General features: G+C 43.5%; 1 protein-coding gene across 2 annotated transcripts in view; it reads left to right on the forward strand.

Annotated features, from left to right (window-relative positions):
• The first annotated feature begins 4,369 nt into the window (after positions 1-4,369).
• ABCC4 (ATP binding cassette subfamily C member 4 (PEL blood group)) overlaps positions 4,370-21,997 on the forward strand; it is a 154,192-nt gene continuing 136,564 nt past the window's right edge. For both annotated transcript variants that reach the window (XM_075711521.1, XM_075711525.1), the window contains exons 1-4: positions 4,370-4,443; positions 18,413-18,523; positions 20,720-20,840; positions 21,522-21,746. In XM_075711521.1, the coding sequence (XP_075567636.1) occupies positions 4,370-4,443; positions 18,413-18,523; positions 20,720-20,840; positions 21,522-21,746 (531 nt within the window). The remainder of the gene's footprint in view (positions 4,444-18,412; positions 18,524-20,719; positions 20,841-21,521; positions 21,747-21,997) is intronic.

Genomic DNA, 21,997 nt, shown 5'->3' on the forward strand with positions numbered 1-21,997 from the left:
CTGTTGGTATTATATACTGATGACCAGATCAAAATAGCAAAATTACTTACAGCTTGGTTCTGTGGCACTGACATTTCTGTTGTGCAGCTGAACAAGAACAGGCTGATATGTCTGTATTGCAGAAGGATGAGAAACTATTCTCCAGTGGATACGTCAGCAAGATGATGAGTCAGGCCACCGGATAGTGACAAGCTGGGCTCACAGCCAGCGGGACAGCCTGCTTTCTTGCCTGTGGCACGTTGGGAAACAAGGCTGCCTGTTTGGTTTGTCAGGCAGACATACAGCCTGCCTTTCTGCCTGGCTTCAGTCAAAAACATTAAACTCAAACAATGTACTGTTGTAAAGCCTTCACATTCTGCTATCATAGCTTGTCTTTGGGAAACTCCTCCCTCTGATGCCTCTCGAACAGCTTTGAATCTGATTCTGTCCTTAGTACTGCCTCAGAGATACCACGTAGTGCTCAGCAAATCTTTTATCCAGACTTTTCAGACACGCTCATGCACCTGTCTTCTTGGTTTTCTAGGTACCCGTCTCAAGGCCCTGGGGTATGATATGGAGAAACTGTTCAGCCCTGAAATCAATGGCTGCTTGCCTGGGAGGGAAATGTTACAGAGCTACATCCTCTGAAAGACTAAACTTTAGGTTCCTATTGCATAATTGGGATTAGTGGGATCATTTCACCTTAAGATCCACATGCCTTTATTCACCATCTGGAAATTAGTTGAAACTGTCCAATTATCTTCCAAGTGTCTTGAGAAAAGCAGATGTTTGTGAACTCCTTGTACCCTAGTGATAAGTGCCATAGGAAATGCACATGAAGAAACTTGTCAGTCTGACTGTACGCAGAATGAGAAGAGAGCAGAGCAAAGAAGGCTTAAGGCCACACATCATACATATGCTTATTTAGTGACTATTGTCTTTCTTGTGCACTGAATAAATAGGGAATCTTGTGTGTTTGCATGTTTGGGACATCCTCTGTGATCACCTAATTGAGTTCCCTAGCACAATGTACATACATAATGGGTTTAATTCAGATGCCATTGGCTTAATTTGGCCATTACCCTATTTGAGCAGTTGGTGTTGCTCGACTGCTACCCATATTACTTAAGTTGCACTTTGATTAGTTTGTTATATATCTTGCTCTTTCCATGTTGTGAATATACTGTTGCCATAGGAAAATATTCAGTGGATAAATTGGCAGTTGCTTTTCTTTTCTCCCCCAAAATAGAAAGGAGATTATTAATTTCATTACTGTGCTATTTTCCCTTCCCCTTCCCCTTCCTCTCCATGTGCAGCCTTAGATTTTCCCGAGCATCTCTGTTGCTAATTGCTTCACACTTCTTTATTACTGCATCAGTTTCTAACAGTTACTTGCACACTTGACAGATAGAGTTATGGATTACTTTGGCTTTCAGGGTATTCTTTTTCTGGTTGAATTTTATTTTCCCCTTCCCTTTTAGTTTTCCCTTCTCCAGAACTTCTTAGAGTGTTTTGTTTTGGACTTAGAAGTAAACACTAATATTTATTTTAAAATTAAGTAGTGTCAACATTTATCACTGATAGTGCTGCAAAGGAAAAATGTAGGTGCTGTGCAAACCTTCTTAAGGTTTGTTCTTTGTCCTTTTCCTACCATTACAATAATAGTGGAAAATGTTACTTTAGTATTTTACTTTAATACTTTTAACTGTATTCTTAAAATAAATTACTTGTTCATGACCAGAATTCTACTTCCAGTTAGCCAAATTTGTTTCACTGAAATCTAAACCTGCCAGATTTTGCTGGTGGGCAGAGCTTTTCTTCATACGTTGTGGGAGACGATTTAAATTAATTATTCAGGATCTGGAATACATAAGCGCTATTTTGTTGAATCTTGTCCTTTCAAACCGCTGTACCATTTCTGGAAGTGTATTTCCTTCTTTTAATCTGGAAGGCTCTATAGACAGTTGTTGACAAGCATACTACTTACTGCTTGCAAAATTCTGTGGCGTATCGTCTACGCTCAAGCAGCGTATGTTGTTGCCAGGCCCACCAGTCTTCACTGACAGCAAGCTTAAGCTTGATTTGTCTGTCTTATGGTTATTATGACATTCTTGCAAGCATGAACTGACACTCTTTCTCCAATAATAGAGTGTAGCCCAGACCCTACCCCTCTTTGATCTCAACAATGTGTCAACTCCGATGCCCATAATGAAAGTCAGATGTCAGCCCTGCTAATTGTTTCACTGGCAATACATTTGAGTGGGAAGAGATAGGGCTGGCATGAGATGAATAAACAGAACGTAAGAATGGTGCCTGTCTTGCAGCTCGCTCAGCTAGAGCGGGAAGTAGTCTAGGAGATTAGGGTTGCGATCAGTTGCATCAAGTAACCAGAGGCCAGTAACTAGCGGTTAAGCTAGGGGTCAGCACTGGCTCCAAAACTGTCCAACATCTTTGTTAATGATCTGGATGATGGGGCAGCGTGCACCCTCAGCAAGTTTGCTCATGATACAGAACTGGGAGGAGAGGTTGATACACCTGAGGATCATGCTGCCATCCCAGAGGGACCTCGACAGGCTGGAGAAATGGGCTGGCAGAACCTCATGAAGTTCAACAAGGAGAAGTGCAAAGCCCTGCACCCGGGGAGAAACAGCCCCAACACCAGTACAGGCTGTGGGCCAATCAGCTGGAAAGCAGCTTGGCAGAAAAAGACCTGGGGGTCCTGGTGGGCACCAAGTTGAACATGAGCCAACAATGAGCCCTTGCAGCAAAGGTGGCTAACGGTGTCCTGGGCTGCATTAGGAGAGGTGTTGCCAGCAGGTCGAGGGAGGTGATCCTTCCCCTCTGCTCAGCACTGGTGAGGCCACACCTAGGGTACTCTGTCCAGTTCTGGGCTCCCCAGTACAAGAGAGACATGTGCATAATGGAGGCAGTCCAGTGAAGGGCTGCAAAGATGATGAAGGCACAGGAGCATCCCTCCTATGAGGAAAGGCTGAGAGAGCTGGAACTTTCAGCCTGGAGAAGAGAAGGCTCAGGGGAATCTCATTGGTGTTTAGAAATACCTGAAGGGAGGGTGCCAAGAGGATGGAGCCAGGCTCTTCTCGGTGGTGCCCAGTGACAGGAGCAGAGGCAGTGGGCACAACCTGGAACACAGGAGGTTCCCTCTGAACATCAGCAAACTGTCACCGTGAGGGTGCCCAGGCACTGGCACAGGTTGCCGAGGGAGGTTGTGGAGTCTCCATCCTTGGAGATATCCAAAAGCCATCTGGATGTGGTCCTTGGGCAACCAGCTCTGGGTGGCCCTGCTTCAGCAGGGGTTGGACCAGGTGACCCCCAGAGGTCCCTTTCAGCCTCAGCCATCCTGTGACTCGGAGACTGCAGAGAAATAACAGCATGGCAGGGAGCCATTCTGCCAGTTATTTTTTCATGGAGATGAACAGTTCTTTGGCTACTTCAGGTACATGCCCCGCATTCCTATTTGCTTAGGTCTCTTGCAGTTCCCTCTACTCCTTTCGGTCATACTGCCCATGGCAGGCCACAGTAACAGTACGGGAGAGGAGCATAGTGATCACTTGCTGAACTTTGGAGAATTGCTTCAAGGATTTCTGTGATGCACCATCTCCTGGACTTAAATAACTACTTTACCTCGTACCACCAAAATCTCCCAAACATCGTTACCCTGAGCCACAGGTAGCACTGGGGGGCTGTGGACTCAGACCCGTCTCTGCCTCATCTCCCGCTCCCCGAGGGCCGCAGCAGCTGCCACCCTGAACACGGGCCCTTATTTCAGGTCCCATGCCCAAGCTGGAAAGTCGACGGGGAGCTTTTTCTTTTTTTTTTTTTTTCCTCCTTTTTAATAGAAGTATCCGCGACATCTAGAGAGGAGGGGCGAAAGCAAGCCTTTCTGGCGGGGCTCGCCCCCTGACCCGGCGGGGCCCGCAGCCAGGCGAAGCCGCTCGCCAGCAAGGGGCGCAGGCAGGCGAGAAACCAAACCGCGGGGCTCGGAGCGCAGCAAGCCCCGGCGCCGGCGGCCGCCTCCCGCAGGCTGGGGCCGCGCTCAGGCGACCCGGCGGCCCCCGGGAGCGGGGCGGCCCCGCTTCCCCGCCGCGGGAAGCTGAGGGGCGGCTCCCGCCCCGGCCGCGGCCTGCGGGGCTGCCCGGCGCCTCGGCCTCAGCATCCGCGCTGGGGCGGGCGCCGCGGGGGAGCCGTGTCGGCAGGAGGCGTCCTGCGGCGGGAGGGAGGGACGAGGCGGGGGGGTGCCCGCTCTCCCGGAAACAGCGCTGGCCGGCGGCAAAGCGGCGGCGGCTGCCGCGGTGAGAAGTCGCCCTCTGCTCCGGCAGCCCTCGCCGCCGCCGGGCGGCTCGGCTCTCGGCTCGGCTCGGCTCGGGGCGGCATGGAAGCGGTGCCCCGCGAGGAGAAGCCCAACCCGCTGCGAGATGCCAACATCTGCTCCCGGCTCTTCTTCTGGTGAGCGCCCGGGCGAGGGCAGGGGGGGAGGGCAGCGCCGCCGCCGCCAGGTGCGGCCCCGGGGCGCCCGCCGGCGGGGAAGGCGCCGCGCCGGGGCTCAGCGGGGCTGCGGGGCCCGGCGTGCGGCGGCGGGGGGGGGGATGCTGAGCCCCGGGTGAGGGCCGCCCCGCTCGCACTTGAGCGCGGCTCCCGGCAGGGTCCGGCGGCGGGGGGGATGGGAGGCGGCGGCCGGCGCTGCCCGCGCTCCTCAGTGGGCCGCCGGCACTGAGTCTGCAGCCGCGGCGCGGCCCGGGCCCGGCGTGTCGGCGCCGCCGGCCGGGGCAGCCCCCCTCGCACGCAGGTGGCTGCGGGGAGCGCGGCGGGGCGGGGCGAGGTCTCCTGAGGTGAAGGCGGCAGCCGGCGCCGGGCGGTCATCGCCGACCGGGGACAGCCCAGCCGGGGGGCCCGGCCGCCTCGGGCAGGGCAGCCCGCAGCCCCTCGGCCGGGCCGGCGGCGCCGGGCAGGGCCCCGTCGCCCTCCCCCGGCAGGTGCGCGGCTCCCCCGGTAGCTGCGGGAGCGCCGTCTGCCTCCTCGCCCGGCGCTCCGGCCCGGGAGCGGGCGCTGGGCCGCTGCCCGGCGTGGTTCTGCTTCCCCGCCCGCATAGCGGATCGCGGCCAGGCATTGCTCATCTCGGCGGGCTGGCTGAGCTCGCTCTCGGCGTGGGGCTTTCCCCCGCCGTGAGTGAGGCGGTTTCTGAGCTGCATAGCTGCGGGGGAGTTTCCCGGTGTGAGGAATGGCTGGGCAGCAGCCCGGCTGCTCTCATCCACGCTTCGGCTGCAGTCGGCCGCCTTGGCTCTAGGGGGAGTTGGGGTGTCGCAGAGCGAGGGCGGGGGGGCTGCTGTGTCCCACAAACTTTTGTGGGACCAGATGACTGTTAGCGCTTCTTCTCTTGTTAGTGGGGGACCTTGGCGCGGGTGTATGTATAGTGGCTCAAAGCAGTGAGGAATTACAGCTCAACGGTTGCGTTGCCCTGAAATCTAATAGGAAAAGATGTGCAAAGTGAGGTGGGAGGGCATCAAGTTTGCTTGTCTTAGCAGATCCCCTTTGGAAGGGAGCAGTTAACGGGGGTACCGCTTATTCGGCTTCACCTCCTGCACCCTGAGCCAGGGCACGCGTGCTGTGTTACGTGGTGGAGGAGAGGGAAGGAAGAGAGGGCATGGCACGTGAGGCTCTTTTTTTGGAAGCCTCTGAAACATAAGTAAAAAACTCTTTGATCCTATAAGCAATTGTGAGCAGGTGCAGGAATCCCTTTTGGGAGGTAGAGGGATTCTAAAAGCTCCAACGAATTTTAGCAAAACAAATTCTCAGTCAAGTATATGTCTTCGGAGGATTTTCAGTCAAGTATATGTCTTCGGAGGTACTCTGTGCAAAAAGAAAGAAAGAAAAAAAAAAAAGGCGGTCATATACTTGTGCAGAACTCCCTGTGTTCGGCATTTTGACTTGTAATTTCTTCTTTGACACCAGGGGTGCCCATGTGGGAAACAGCTTTGCTAGGAAATCCAGGCAGAATGGGATGAACCTCGGCTGGCCATGTGGCATTCCAAGGCTGCTTCGGGTCTGTTCCCTTTCCATTGCCGGGATCTTGTGGTGTTACTGGTAGTTCTGTGAAAAACAACCCAGCTAGATGTGAAAAAGGAAGTGTGCAGTGCTCGTAGCTAGTTTTCTGACTGCTCCTATCATCCTTTTTCCAGGCCTTTTGTATCGATCTCCATGTACTGCAGTGAAGTGTTCAGCCGCAATAATGAAGTACCTTAAATTTCCCAAGTTTTAGGCAAGTGCCTGGAAGGTTCCTTTTACCACAGACATGTTTGTAGGTTCTCACTGTGCAAAGGGAGGAGTAGGTGGAAGTCTGTGCTTGTGGGGTGACAGGCCTGCTGAAAGTCCAGAGATCAACTGGGACTTGATGATTTGCAGTCAGATGGTAGTGTACAGCTGTAGGCCTTGTGCTTTGAAAAAGGGTTTAGTGGGGTATGAAAAGCTTTGGAAGTTGCCCTATGTACTGTTTTTCAGGCTTTCATAGTACTGCAATTCACAGCAGTGGAAATAGCGTTTTCAAGTCTCTTCTCTTACCTGTGCTGCATGTGGTCATGAAAAATACCAGAATATCCTTGTTATTTACTAGTCGGAAAGCATTAGTGTTTTCTTAGTGAAACTTTCAGTTGAAATGATGTCTGCAGTGGCTTAAATTTAATAAGCAGGGGCTGTCGGTCTTCTGCAAGTTAATACTGTTTTACATAAAATCAAGGAAGTATTAAAACACCCTTCATTAGCTATAAAGCTAATTTTAAGGGTAGCTTTAAGAATTGTTCTTCCTTTCTACAAAGCGTATAGTGTCTGACAGCTGTGTGAGTGCTGCTTCGGCATTGCTTCATTTTAATGGCTGTCTCACACAGGATGTTCTGAGATGTTTTCAGCTGGAGAACTGGAAAAACACTGTTTGAGGAGGGCTGTCCTGGGAGTAGTGGCAACCACCAACCACCATGCTGGAGTGTGTCTGCTCTGCTCTCCAAAACCCAGGCACTGGCTGCTTGTTGTCAGTGAGGGTAGAAAGTAGGGCATTGCAGGTAGCTGGGCAAGGGCCATTCTTATTTTTATTTTATTTATATTTTGCTCCAGAAGTACAGTTTCGCCATTGTAAGGAAGCACCCTCTCATTTGTTGCCAGTGGTGCAGAAGAAGAGCTAAAATTATTGCCTGGGAGAAACAGGATCAAACTCACAGGAGAAAAGAAGTCATGTTTTAATTGAATTATAAAACTAAGGTAATGAGTGTGTAGGCTGAAGACACATTCTTCTCCCATTGTTCAAAGCTTGTCTTCTTGCTTTTGGGTTCTGACTTTGACAAGTATGAACTTGATGAACATTAAAAATGCTCTAGTAGTACATTCATGGGAAAGAGGAGCATCTGGATTGTGTGTGAATATTGTTATTTTTATAATGCATCCCTTGTGTAATGTTAGTCTGGATGTTACAACAATAAACTACTTATGACAGAAATATGAAGATCAGGACGGTTGCAAAATATTCTTGTTTTCCATATCTTTCACTGAATTATCTGTATTAACATAGGATTATCAAAGCCCAATTTGTTGTTCTGGATGTTTCAGATATTGCTGTAACTACTGACCTTTGGAGTCACAAGTTCCCACGCTCACCAAACTTCTTTAAGCTCTGGTTGGTAGTTCACTTACAGAGTGAGCAGCGCTTGGGACTATTTCTGATTTACTTCATCTATGTTTTGTTGCTGGCTTTTTTTTTTTTTTTTATTGCTGGCTCAGCTTGCTGGTGAGAATGAGGGCTTTGAAGGATGTATAGGAGGATTTGCTTTCTGTTTTAGGTCTGACCAAGAAAGAGAGAATTCAGTCTAATGTTTTTCATGTTTAAACAGCTATTCCATTGTAGAAAGTGTTTTGAGTTTAAGAAGCCTTATACTGCATACTTTGTGCAGTTGAGCATAGCACTTTCCACATCTTTTTTTTTCTGCTGTGGGGGTGAGGATTATGAATTTAACTGTACACGGTGAGAGTATTTCTCTTTTCTCACTATTAACCCATCTTTGAGCTTGCATGTTCATTAAATAGCAGGTGTATTTTTATTTGCTTATAGGATTTGCTCTGTTGATTTATCAAAGATGTCCTAGCTATACAGCAGTTGAATTTTTATGCACTCTGTTGTTCAGGCATCAAATCTGCTTCAGTGGAAAGTTACAAAACATGTGCTATGATTATGTTTTTAAAAGACTGGATAACTTTTAGCCCGTTAATAACATGAGAAGGAGGGCAAGCTGGAACACCCTGGAAAGGGTATCTGGTGTTTTAGTTCAGAGAAGTTAAAGAAATTAAAGTCATACTAAATTTCATATAGTTTATTTTTAATAATAATAGTAGTTACGTGTCTGTCACAGACTCGCTGTGCCTATGACAAGTCCTCTGCTCCTTTGGCACAGTGAACATTGTCAGCATCCTAAGGCTGGATGCCTTTTTACATCGTCGCTTAACATGTGGCAATTGCCATTACAATAACAGCATTAAAACATGGACTGAAAACTCGCTGCAAGGCATCCGCTCAGTTATAATTCCAAGGAATAAACGATTGGTTTGTCATTACCTGTTGGTGTCTGACAGCATTGTTCTTGGCTTACTAAGCATGTGCTTTAGGGAGAATGACAAAACCACTAAGTCGTCTTCACTGCTCTGACTTGGAGTGTAGTGGCAGAAGAGCAAAAAAAAGAAAATCTTTAACTGTGGATTTAAGCGTAAACAGAGTGGGGTAAACACAGATATGCAAGTCCCAAGATTTTCAGTGGTGACTGCACACTACATAGGTATTTGTCTGACCAAATAGTCGTGTCACGCACCTCTTGTAGCAGTGTGAATAACTATCTGCTTTCCTTAACTTCTTCCTCCTCTCTCACCCCATAGCTTAGAATCGGAAGGGCCACTGACTGATTTATTTGGACTTCTGAGTAGGCCTAAGTGTCACTTGCATTTTAGTCCTGTGACTTGGCTCTCTTCAAAAGCAGGTCTTGCTTTGCATTGAAAGAAGTTAGGCAAAGAATTCATTGCCTTTTTTGGAAGTTCCAGCCGGGGTCCAGCAGTTGCCACTGTTAGAACTGATCCAAGTTCCTTGCTGTGTCAGTGAATAGATTTGCCTGTGAGGATTTTACATTTACATGAGGTAACAAATGAAAACATCAAGCAGCATCAGGCTTTGCGATTTGCTTGGGATCTTCCCTGGTATCTAGTGAATTCCCACTGGCAATGCCTGAAATTGGTGATTGGTGACGACTCTTAAAAGATGGCACTTTATAAACATCTCTAAGGTAGCTAATTTGTAGTTCATTTATTGACTTATTGGTGCAGGATGATTGTGGTACTGTAAGAAACTCTAAAGAACTATGTAAGCATCTTCAATATAGATAAACAGAAAACACATTTTCAGTAGCCAAAGAAGGAAATCCCACTTCTTTTTTTCCTCCTGATTAAAAGCAGACTGAGGATCTCACACAAAACTTTTTTTAAAGGTAACGCCTTGTTTGTTCATTAATCAGATATTTAATATTCTGTAGTCAAGGATTTGAATCGTTTGGTCTCTTGAACTACTGCATTAATTTGTAAGTTTTGCTTGTTTCATTGCAAGATAGCTGTATTATGCAGAAGAAAATATTGTTTGAAAATCATTGTTTATGAGCTACTGAAGTTAGGTGGGTAAAGAGTGCTAAATAGATAATATTGACTAGGACAAGTGTGTATAAACTATCGGAATGTTAGCATTTGCTATCTACAGTAAACATCTGCTTAGATATGCAACTTACATGAACTTTTCGAGTATAACAAAACACTGAGGCTATTTGCCTTTGGACTGCCCTACATAAAGCATGCTGTATCATTTATGAGAGAAAATGTACTCCTTCTAATTTGGAAATTTTGCAGGAATTATGAGTATGTTGTGGTTGTGATGTTTTCTTTTTTTCAAAAAATCATTTTTTTCCCCCACTTTTAGAAAATTCTTCAAGGACTTAAGTGGAGTGGAGGAGGGAGATAATACAATTAGATTTTGGGAGTGGAAGGTTAAAAAGACCAATCATCTATTTTTTTTTGTATCCCTGGCACCCAACCACTTGTAATAGCAATGTGAACTCACAGGTGATGTTAATTCTTCCCATTTCCATTACTTGCCAGAAGGGCAATACAGAAATTGCTACCATTAGGTTTCAGCATTTCCATTTTCTTTTGGAAATTGAAATCGGAGACCATTATGCTCAGCTGGACTTTCTGTGTAACTTTGGTTTCAGGGTTTGAGCCTTTTTTTGTTGGTTGCTTTTTTCTATTGAACATGTATGTGAGCTAGAACACAGTTTTTAGATGCATTTTTCAAGTGATGAAGAAACTGTCCACTCCAACTAAGTTGTTTCAGTAGTTACCTAACCTGAGATTAGAAACGTGTTTGCATGACTCATTCTTTTCTGTGAAACTGAAGAACTCTCTTCCCTTTGCTCTATGTAACTACTTAGGCCCTACTCCAATAAATAGCTTGTACTAAGATTTATTGTTGTAAGGCATAATCTTCAGACCTTTACATCAAATCTTTGGTATTTTGGATATTCTTCTTGGCAGTGGATGCTGGGTTTGGAATCAATATTTTAATGATAGTCTTTGCAATGCCATAGGTACAGGTGATGCCACTCCTCCACAGAATTGTAGAATCGTTTAGGTTGGAAAAGACCTTTAAGATCATCCAGTCCAACTATTAACCTAACACTACCAAGTCCACCACTAAACCAATTAAGGGTAGAGTAATAATTGAATTATTTCATGTTTCCTGGCATGGTGGCTGGATTATTTTTTAATGAAAGTAAAACTAGGAATCATTAAGGTTGGAAAGCACCTGTAAGATCATCAGTCCAACCATCAACCCAACACCACCATGCCTACTAAATTTCTCCATGCCTCCATTCTGAATGCCTCCATTCCTCTGCAGAAAATGTTAGCTGCAGTATGCGCTTTTTTTTTTTTTTTTTTAATTCCCACCCTTGCCCTGTTTGTACTACTTCTTGCCATCTGGAATACCAGGAAGTGTGTTAGAGTAATGAGATATTTCATACCAGTGTAGATGAACAGCATTAAAATAGCCCGCAATAAGTGCAGTTACCAATTGAGTTACCGTTAGCATCAGAAAGTGGATGTTTAGCAACTTAGCTGCTTACACTGTGCTGTGAAAAAGTACAGTGGATGGAAGATGAGATGAAGCTGGGTATCAAAGGTTAATACAGTCTGGCATTGGAACCGGAAGCCTGAAGGGTGTTTTTGAGTTAATATGGCTTTGAAGTAATTTCATTGTATTCCTATTTTTTCTTACTGTAAGCAATGAGAAAATCCCCTGTTTAAGCTGCAGTAAGCTGGGGAGGGGAGTTGCAACTGAAACACCAGTTGAAAAGCATCTGAAGAAATACCAGAACTTACTCTGTTTACTTTATTAATTGTAGATGACTGCTGTGGTAAGGGGAAGCAGGAAAAGGCAGCTTACTGAAGAGAATGGGTGAGCATGTGAAATAGGCATAGGTTAAAAAAAAAAAATCACATGATTGACTACAAACTGTTGTGGTGATATTTCTGAATTCATGCAAAATAACACCAGAGGCAGTCTGTGTGTGTCCTTCTGTCTGTACATCCCATCCCAACAGCGCTCCTCTGGGACTGAGAGCATGCATGTGGCAGTGCTGGATTTGTGCTGCTGGTGTAGAACTTCAAGTCATGAAGGTGGGTAATGAACAGTACAACGAAGCAGGTAGACACCTGAAGTAAGCCACGGAGGATAAGCAACGTGGATTTATAATCAAAAGGTCTTATGAGGAAACCCCATGTATTTTACAAAAAAAACCAGCTCCAAAGTAGGTGATTAAAGAGAAAGAAATACGTGTTATTTTGCAGCTTAGTAGTTGAAGTAGTGCTTCCAAGCTGCTCAAGGAGGTGAAATCCTAGTGCTGTGGAAGAATTTGAGTAAACAAAGACTCTCCTGTGCAACTGTTGAAAGTTAACTGGGCATGTATAAAAATCTGTGTAAACAGATGATGCTTGTAATGTAATGGACAAATAGGCTTAAGAGGAATGGGGAAAATGCAGTTTGTAAACCACCTCCTTAAGGAATTAGTTGATGAGAGTATACCGGATGTGGCTTTGACTGGGTGCTGTAAAATTACCCAGAAGTTAAACTTCTGCCTACAATTACAAATAAAGAAGGACAAAAAGAAAAGATTTTTCTAATTAGAAAAGTAGTCCATGTAGTCTGATTTTTCTGACTTGGCCAGTGATAAAGCAAGGGCTTTTGTGAAAGTGGTGAGAACAAAATTTTGCACTTGTGTAGAGGAGGGTACTGTAATACGTCAGTGACTGACTGTGGTGTAACTGTTGGGGGGCTGGTCAGGGCAACTGAAGCCTGTGGGTGTGCCCAGGGCCCTGATGGACACATCCTTTGGTCTTGGGATTTTTTTTTTTATTTGTGTCAGCTTTGTAATGTTAATTGCAAGTGCTTCTTGGCTGATGTTTTGTGACAAACTTTCTCAGTTGATGAAAAACTTGCAATATATGCATGGGTTTCTGGCAAGCTCTGCAAGCCTGCTCTGCAGTGTGAGAACGGTACTTTTTTGAGCTTTTGCAAGCAGGACACGATATAAATCCAGAGGTACAGCAGGTCCCATCCCTGGGGGTAATGAACCAGTTGAGCTGGACACTGCTAGTAGTTTAATCTACCTGTCCATCACGTGTTTCTTCCTTGGCTGAAAGGAAATTCTTCTGGGATGCTCACAAACCTAATTTAAAAGCTTTCTCATTTAGGAAGTTGTATTTCATGTATGAAATGGAGTAGCATGAGTATTCTGATTGCATAATGACCCTGCTTTTCAGATAGCAGGGCTTGATTCTCTTACATGCCATCTCCGTGAAGAAGCGTACTTCTCTTACGAGGGTAAGAAAACATAGCGTTTTTTAGCTTTTTCTGCCGACCTCAGAGGCTTTCCAAAATCCTGCTGGAGTTGCTCTAATTACAGCTGGTAAAAACTGCACTTTCCCGAACAACCACGTAAATTGTGGCTGGTTGACTGTGTTGTAATGTTACAGGGTGTGTAATGTCAGGGCCCAGGAGTAGAGAAATGCAGGAAGTGAATGTTTATATTGTGGTCTTTGTGTATCTGCTGGTTCAGAAATGAATCACGTTCTTTTTTTATCAGTGCCCAAGGTACTGCTGTAGAGGTGGAATACTTTTTGGATTCAGAGCAGTGATTTTGCAGTTGGCGCTCTCTTGAGTTTGCACCAGGTTACAGAGTGATTTATTTATTTATTTTTTAAATCTTTATTCCTAGTGACATCAGTATTCTGGCAGTAGCAGGGACTAATTCTGGGCTTCTTTCCAGACTGATGTCTTTGATCAGCTAATCACCTTGATAGAACAGAGGCATTTCCAGCAGAGCAGAAGGTACTCAGGATTCTTCCAGATATTCACATTTTTATGTGTAGTTCATGCTAGCAAAAATTTGGGCTAAGCTCTTTGAAAGGCATCATGTGAACCCTGTGTTTTGAAAGAGTGATTAAAATGAGGTGATAAGAACCAAATAATTAGTCAAAATTTTTAGCAAACAGGAAGGTACCTGGGGAAAGAGAAGACAGTAACCAAGAGGTCCTATTTTTATTTGTTGAACAGCTTCTTCAGAAGGAAATATAGAAATGTGGGACTGAGGTGCAAGTCTTTCTTCCCCACCACGTTGCTTCTCTCTTTCTCCAGGCAATAGATTGGTAGCAAGTCCATTTTATGTCCATCCTTGGATAAGAATAGTAGTTTGCATCACTGTCTATATATTCCCTCTGTTTCTTTAGGTCATCTTAATTTTTGTTTATTATTTTAGCTTTTTTATTAAAGAATAATGCAGCTTGCACAGTTTCTGTGTTCATAACAAATTCCAATTTTATGTGGGCTTTTCTTTATCCCCCCTTGAAGAGATCAGTGTTAGCTGATCTTTGTTTGGACAAAAGACATACCACTCTAACAAGGAGTCTTCCTTTATGGCTAAGTTGAGGTTTCAGGGATGTTCTTCATGTAGGCCATTGCCCTATTTGCCAGCTTCCTTTAACAGTCCTTTTACAGCCCTCTTTAATTTAACTGAGCATTCAGGCAATAGAAAGGCCTGGTTCATTTGCTTGTTACGAGTGTGTGTGACTGGAGTAACAGCAGGCTGTGTGAAATAGGATGGTCTTAATTCTGCTCAAGTGCAGAGAATTCCATGGGGCATAATCTGCATGTGGCGTCCTGGTGGAAATTTTTACTTTAATGACTGAAATGAGCATCTGCTAAGTCTTCTGTCTGAAGTACACCTTCCAGCATGAAGTTCAGGACTCATCAGTGAGACGGTGAAACTTGAACTGTTCTTGCTGTACTGAGAATTTGCAGTGGACAAAGACCTCATTCTTGGGCTAAAAACTCTTCAAGGACTAAGTGTAATTTGAAAGGAAAAATTTTTAACCTTCTTCTAAAGATCTTCAGGTATAGTCTACAGTAACACAACATACTGTTAAAAGCTTTTGTACTCTTCAGGCCTCCGTAGCAGTAACTCTTAGAGATCAGTATTTTGGGTGAGAGTAGTCAGAAAGCTCAACAATGGGTGATTTTGTTATTTTTCTTTCTTTTTAAGCATTTTTTTTTCCCTAACCCTACAGAAACATGTGGACTTGCGGTAAGCCTTTACTGTATTGTCCATTATAATAAATGAGTCACAAAATGAATTACCACAGTTTTCTGCATGCTCTGGATTGGTTTTCCTTGCCTTCTTTAATGTTAAAATAGGGGTTGTAGTGCAATATATTACTGTTTTCAAAATTATAGTTTTAACTAATGGAAAAATGTGAGAAGCCCTGAATTTGTGCTAGGTCTCACTGGAACTAATAGTCTGAAAACCTTGAGATCTTTGCAGTTTTTGCCCTGCACTATTGTCTCTGTCTGCTACTTGATTTGGAAATTCAGTCTCATAGTGCGTACGGTACTTGATTGGTGTGTAGTTGGGACAGCAGGGATTTGCTACAAATCATAAGGACTCAGTGGTGGAGGTGGGTGTATCATCAGTAAGTTTTTTGGACAGTTTAAGGCCAAAGGATAAACTAGATCATTCTAGCAATCCTGTAGACTTCAGACCATTGCCTTTCATCAGGTTACTTTGCAAGTGGGCTACACTACAGCTGTGGTCAACACCTGCTGCTGCTGTTGGCTCTAGTGCTGAATCAGACTGACATCAGGATAGAGCAGTCACCCTCGACAAAAGTATTGCTCTTCCTGTGGCCTAGTTGTGGTTTTTCACCATGTTTTGAAAAGTATAAGTGAAGGAATGGTGTTCTACAGAGTAACCTTAAGAGCATTGTTTTGTTTTTTTAAGTACATATTTAAGTGTATTTTTTAAAGTGTCTTTTCCTCTGTGCACCCTGCTACATGCCAATAATGGACAGTACTATTCAGCACTGGTGAGGCCACACCTGGAGTCCTGGGTCCAGTTCTGGGCTCCCCAATACAAGAGAGACATAGACATACTGGAGAGTGTCCAGCAAAGGGCCGCAAGGATGATGAAGGGATGGAAGACAGAGCATCCCTCCTATGAGGAAAGGCTGAGAGGGCTGGGACTGTTCAGCCTGGAGAAGAGAAGGCTCAGGGGCATCTCATCAATGTTTGTAAATGCCTGAAGGGAGGGTGCAAAGAGGACGGAGCCAGGCTCTTCTCGGTGGTGTCCAGTGACAGGAGCAGAGGCAATGGGCACAACCTGAAATACACAGGAGGTTCCCTCTGAACATCAGCAAACACTTTGTCACTGTGAAGGTGACCGAGCACTGGCACAGGTTGCCCAGGGAAGCTGTGGAGTCTCCATCCTTGGAGATACTCAAAAGCCATCTGGACATGGTCCTTGGGCAACCAGGTCTAGGTGACCCTGCTTGAGCAGGGGGGTTAGACCTCCAGAGATCCCTTCGAACCTCAGCCATTCTGTGATTCTGTAATACATATCCTATTTATGCTCCTTGTTAAAGTTAAATGGTGGAAAGATTTTTGTTTTCACCACCTTGGCAGCAGTAGCTAGTGGAATCTCATAACCATTTCTGTAGATCTGAGAAGGATTTATCTCTGTATTTTCCTGAAAGGGCTGCCTCATCCTCATTCTCATGCTAAAGGAGTTGGAGAAGACACCTTGTTCTCTGTCCTTCCCTGTCTGAACAGAGACCTGTGACTTGTTTATGGCATACACTGTAGGCTAATACTAATGTTGTAAGAGGAGGAACACTTGGTATCGGCCACAAGAGTCAACTGAAGTCTGCAGATCTTTCCCATAACTGTCTGTCCCAGAGCAAATAGAGCCTCTCTCATCCAGCAGGCAGAAATTGTTTGAATGGCCTTGAGGTTATTTGCCTTGTGTCTGCTTTTTACCTGTGGTCGGCAGCAAGAGCTGAGGCCGAAGAAGAAATGTTTCAATGGAGCAGGTTCTTTGTGTCAAACCAGGCAGAAGCTTTTCTGCTGGTTGGAACAATTGGTCTTTGAGACATTTCGTCAGAAGCTGTAGGGAAGTTGTGGCAGTGATCCGGGCCCTGAGGCTATTTGGCCATACAGTCCAAGGAACAGACTTGTCTGACAAGCAGTTTCTATTTCGAATTGTACCCTCAACATACATAGAGGACTTAACAGTTCATGTATCATACAGATCTTCAGTACTCGCTCCAAGAGTTTAAAAAGGGCTGTTAGGCATCAGAGATGCTGCTCTAAGGGTAGAGACTTAATCTTTGAATGAGTCACACAACACTGTGCTAACACGCTAAGTAGTGAAGGAAAAACACTATTAATCCCATTTGTTACATGCAGTTCTGCCATGCAGCCTGTGAAAAAGGTTTTGCAACAGTTCTGTCTTTGAAGAAACTCTGAGCCCCCTCTTCTAGCATTCAGCCTGCCCCTCTGCCCTCTCTAATCAACAAAGTTCTCATAAGCCAGTGTATACAAAATTAAATTGGAACATGCCAGAGCAAGAAATGCAAAGCTAGTTGAGTATTCATAACCACCATTGTGGTTGTGAATAAATAAATGCCCTCATTGTAAACCATCCCAGTTTTGAATTCTCGCACGTTGGCCTTCCAGAAAATAACACACTTCACCTAGTGTACCAGGTGCTCTTTTAAAAACTGTTGGTGAAGTCAGGGAATAATTATGCATCAGAAACTAAACAGAAATTTCACAGGCAATCAACATCAGACAAACGTCTTTCCATAAGCGCAGGTATTTTTTCCAAAACGGGTCCATCCCTGACCTATTGGTTCTGATCATGTTGGCCAACTGAGAAAGGACTTGTAGGAAACAAGCCTGAGAGCCAAACTCTGCATTTCTCCTGGAAACCAAGCATCATGGATTCAGTAGAGACAAGCTAAGTGGCAAACTGCAGTTTCCCTACATGCCCTGTTCCCACTAAGCCACACCTGTTTCAGGGGTGTTCATTCTCTTCTGCTCCATCTCACGAACAACTTTGTCCCTTTTGTGCTTTCTGCCGTACACCTGTCCTGTGGAGCACAGCTGAAAGTGTTTGGACCTCCTTGACCATGTTTCAGGCTTGAAGAAGGATCTAGGAGCATAAAAGCTAGTCTTACTGTTCCCTGACGGTATTATTTGATCTAAACAAAATATTGCCTTTGCCAGGAAACCTACAGTAGCGCTATTACAATTTGTTTTCAAAGCACTCTCATAAAATACTGAGCTTTTAAAAATCTGTCCACTAAGGAAACTGAGCTGTTAGACAATATTTTCCTTTTTTGAACTTACACTCTGTGACAGTGTGCTTTTTGTTTATATTTCCAAACATGGCTTAAGATCAGTTTTAGTAATAAACCATTATTTACCCGTTTTTACATTTGAGTCATTGTCTTCAAACTGCTGACTTTAATATTTGTCAAGACAGCAGCTGAACAGCATGTTCAGTTTTTCCTCATGTAAATGGATAGCCACACTAGTTACAAAAGATGTCTTTTAATATGTATTACAATTTTATTTACACCTCTCTCAGTACTTTAATAGTTGGATTAAGTTCTGTTTTTTTCTGAAATACTTAAACAAATGATGATTTTCCTTAAATATAAGGAAACACTGTAAAAAAACAGTTGCCTTAAGGCCAAGAAGAGTTGTGCTGACTGTCTGGATGCCTGAGAGTAAGGTGCTATGGGGCATAAACAGCTTTAGGAAATGGCAAATGCTTTCCCATTTGTAAAATGGGTGTGACTTAGTTCTTAGGTAAGAGAAAAGTGCAGTAAAATGTGTGGATCTTAAGTGATGCAGAAGAGGAGGGAAGAAAGGGGTAAAAGAATTAGATTAATATGTAAAGAAATTACTCACTTGGTCTGCTGATCAGTTTATTAATAATTTGTATTTAAATAGGTGGTTGAACCCCTTATTTATTACTGGCCATAAACGGAAGCTTGAAGAAGATGATATGTATAAAGTGCTGCCAGAAGATTCCTCAGAGAAGCTTGGAGAGGAATTGCAGTGGTAAGGAGAAAAATCATTGTTCTTGTTCTTTGTATTTCTGTTGGTGAAGGCAAGAGTTTCATTCCTATTCTAAAATTAAAAGAGGTTGTTGTAAAGTTTAACAAGGTCTACTGTTAAAAATGCCGAAGAGCTAAGAGTAATATTTAGAACTTGTTTACCATGGAAGCATTTTAAGTTTTTCAAGTTACACATAATGAAAATTTATTAGAGTATTTCCGTTATGTCATTTATAATTAATATGACACTTTGCAGAATGCTTGGAAAAGACTTTTCATCAACTGTTACTGCAGTAATCCTTAATAAATTAATGTGAGTCTTCTGGTCTGTGGTAGAATAGCTATGTAAGCTTTTAAAATAAAAGTAGGGAAGAAGTTTTAGGTTTTTTCTTTGTTGTTTTTGAGCACAGACTGAACTGACAGCTGTGTACCCTTTATATATGTGTGTGTACAAATATATGTATGTTGAAAATATGCCACTCTTTGGCAAAGTGGATAAAATGCCTTGGACACCTAAAAGCTTGTGTCTAGGAGGGTTTTTAATACTCTTTCATGGACTGTGTACCAATTCATGTCATCATGAACCCAGGAGGATCTTTCTCTCTTTCTTTTAATAGTGAAATATCTTCCAAGAATAACAGTTTATGTAAATTGTCTTGAACCTTGCAAGAGAGAAGGTTTTTGCCTTCAAATAATCTTTGTTAAATAATAGGAGGAAGAGGTGTCTCCCAATGAAAGGCAGCCCCTGTATTAAGAAAGTGTGGCCATGCTATTTCTTGCCTTTATGCTGAAGGTAGACCAAATCAACTTTCCTGATAGTTTGGTTGGGATGAGAGATTCCTCAAGAAGTAAAAAAGAATCCAAAACCAAAAGGTTATGACTAGATCTTACATCACCCTGCTCTGGCTGAGTTAACTAAAGAAAGAGGGGCAGTGATAAGCTCATAGGAATGCAGCTTTTAACATCTTTCTAGCTGGAGACCTTTGCCAAATTCCACGGATGTGTCTTGAAGCACTTCAGGGAGTTCACTGTGGAGGAGGATGGACTCTTTCCAGAGATTATTACAGTAAAAGCACACACTTTCCGTGAGTCAGGAAATGGTAGAAAATACAGCATGCAAAAAAAAAAAAGAATGGTTTTTAATTCTTTAGTGTACTTGGCCAAGAAGCAGAGAATATAATTCAAAAATAGCCACCTAAGGAAGTAGCCTTTTCTCTTGGGCCAACAAACCCCACGGAATCTACACAGTTGCAGTTCTGATTCTGAAGCATTTAGACAATAACTCTATAATCTTTTTAGCAAAAACGAGAATAAAAATGAGAAAGTTTTGTTTTCCTATCTATACTCTATGCTTCAAAATTGTGTGCCTTGTTGCAAAATAATTTGACTTTCATGCCTTAGACTCATTTCAGCCCTCAAACTAGCGAGATCAGAGGGCCTGGCAGAAAATATTTAGTGTCCAGAAGCAAGGGGAGCATCCTGTCTGACAAAATTGTGCTTTAAGAAGTCTGTTTAAGTTCTGATACTTTCTTGTTAAAATCATGCTTGTTATTACTGTCTTGGATTTTAACGTGAAGCGATTGTGTCCTGCTTGTGGGCAGGCACACAGTAGCGCAAAGGTCTTTGCCACTCTGCTGCTGTAATCCTTGCCTTCAGAGAGACGTGGAGGGCGTTAAGTGCCAAAACTGCTGCAGACAGTTCCCTCTGCTCTTGTGCCATATCTGTTCGTCCTCATCGAAGCACATGGTGGAAAAAAGAAAGGGCCGGACATGAGAAAGGGTTGTGCGTCACAACGTTTCTGGGGAAGAGCAGAACTTGTAAGAAGATAAAGACACTCCATGCTGCCTCAGTTTACTCCATAGTCAGGCGATCATATGATAATAGGCTCTTAACTAAGGTGAGCAGCTGTCTGATCTGAGAGGAGAAGAAAGAAAGGATTCCTCATCTGCAAATGTGTCAAAAGTGACAGTAGTTAACAGTGGTGACTTGTTTGTGATTATACTAGAGCAAATAGGCCTATAATACTAAGTACAGTGTGTTTATGTGAATGAGAAAACATGACTATATGTTAACTTTTTTTGTTGTTGTTATATAAAAGTGATTGTGGCAATCTGGCTGTAAGTCTGAAAGTATTTTATTCCAGGTAATTGCCTTATGATTTTGCTTCTGTCCTCCAGCATGCCTGTGTTTTGTTTGTCAGGTACTGGGATAAAGAGGTGCAAAAAGCAAAAAAAAGAGGAAAACCACCGCATTTAACAAAAGCCATTATTCTTTGTTACTGGAAATCCTATTTAGTTTTTGGAATTTTCACAATGATTGAGGTAAGTGGTGTAAAATGTCACACAACACACTTCTTAGCTAACAGCAATGTAAAACTTGGCTTCTTAAATTGCATGATACATGCCGGTGACTTCATGCTGGGCTGTTCAGAGAATCTGTAATGTTCATGTACCCTCTCAGAAAAGTAAAACAGAGCTACAGCCCCATAGAGACTGAAAAATTGAGTTGTAACTGTGGGATTATGGATGTGGAACAGAGAGCTGATTTCAGTGCAATATTTTTGAGACATTACAAGCCATTGACTTGCTTTATAAAGCCATTGGCTTTCTTTGTAAGGCTTAGCTGTATTTTATGTACCTGAGTGGGGTGCCCCATAGAAAAAGGGTTTTTTTGCTGTGTGTAAATGGCTGTAAAGGAGACACTGTCATCTTTAAAAATGGAAGTGTAATACATATTTGTGCAATTTTTATAACATCAACATTTTTATTGGTGATTGAAAGGGTTCTTTTTAAAGATTCAGCTAAATTTTAATGTGGAACATAGTTCTTTTGGATTATGTGTTGATAAAAATTGGCTTGACATTTTAGAGCACAATAAAAGACAAAAATAATAGGGGGTGTGACTTGCAGCAGTACTTGGCTTTTGTTTGCCCAGTTACAAACTAGGGTAGTGTGGTATGATATGAAACTGTTAATACTTTTTTTCCCCTTTTTTTTTTTCAGGAAACCCTCAAAATAGTTCAGCCAATATTTTTGGGAAAAATTATTAATTATTTTGAAAACTATGATTCCTCAGATGAGGTAGCTTTGAATTTTGCATATTTCTACGCAGCTGCTCTGTCTGTGTGCACGCTTATTCTAGCTATAATGCACCACTTATACTTCTATCATGTACAGCGGGCTGGCATGAAGCTGAGGGTAGCTATGTGCCATATGATTTATCGGAAGGTAAGCAAACCTGTTTACAGGTATATTAGGCATTTGACAGCTGTTTCATTAGAGGAGTTTAAAAATCCAGCTATTTGTTATGTTCATGCTTGCAATTCCATCGAAGTTACTCATTTGTAGAAATGTGATGCATGCTAATATGTATCAGACCTTAAATGTATACAGGTGCTTTTGCCCTCTCTTTGGTAATATGGTATCTGAATGACAGCTTCAGTCCTCCTAGTGAAGGTGGGGATTTAAATTGCCCTAAA

Source organism: Pelecanus crispus, chromosome 1, assembly GCF_030463565.1.
Source record: "Pelecanus crispus isolate bPelCri1 chromosome 1, bPelCri1.pri, whole genome shotgun sequence".
NCBI classification, from domain to species: Eukaryota; Metazoa; Chordata; class Aves; order Pelecaniformes; family Pelecanidae; genus Pelecanus; species Pelecanus crispus.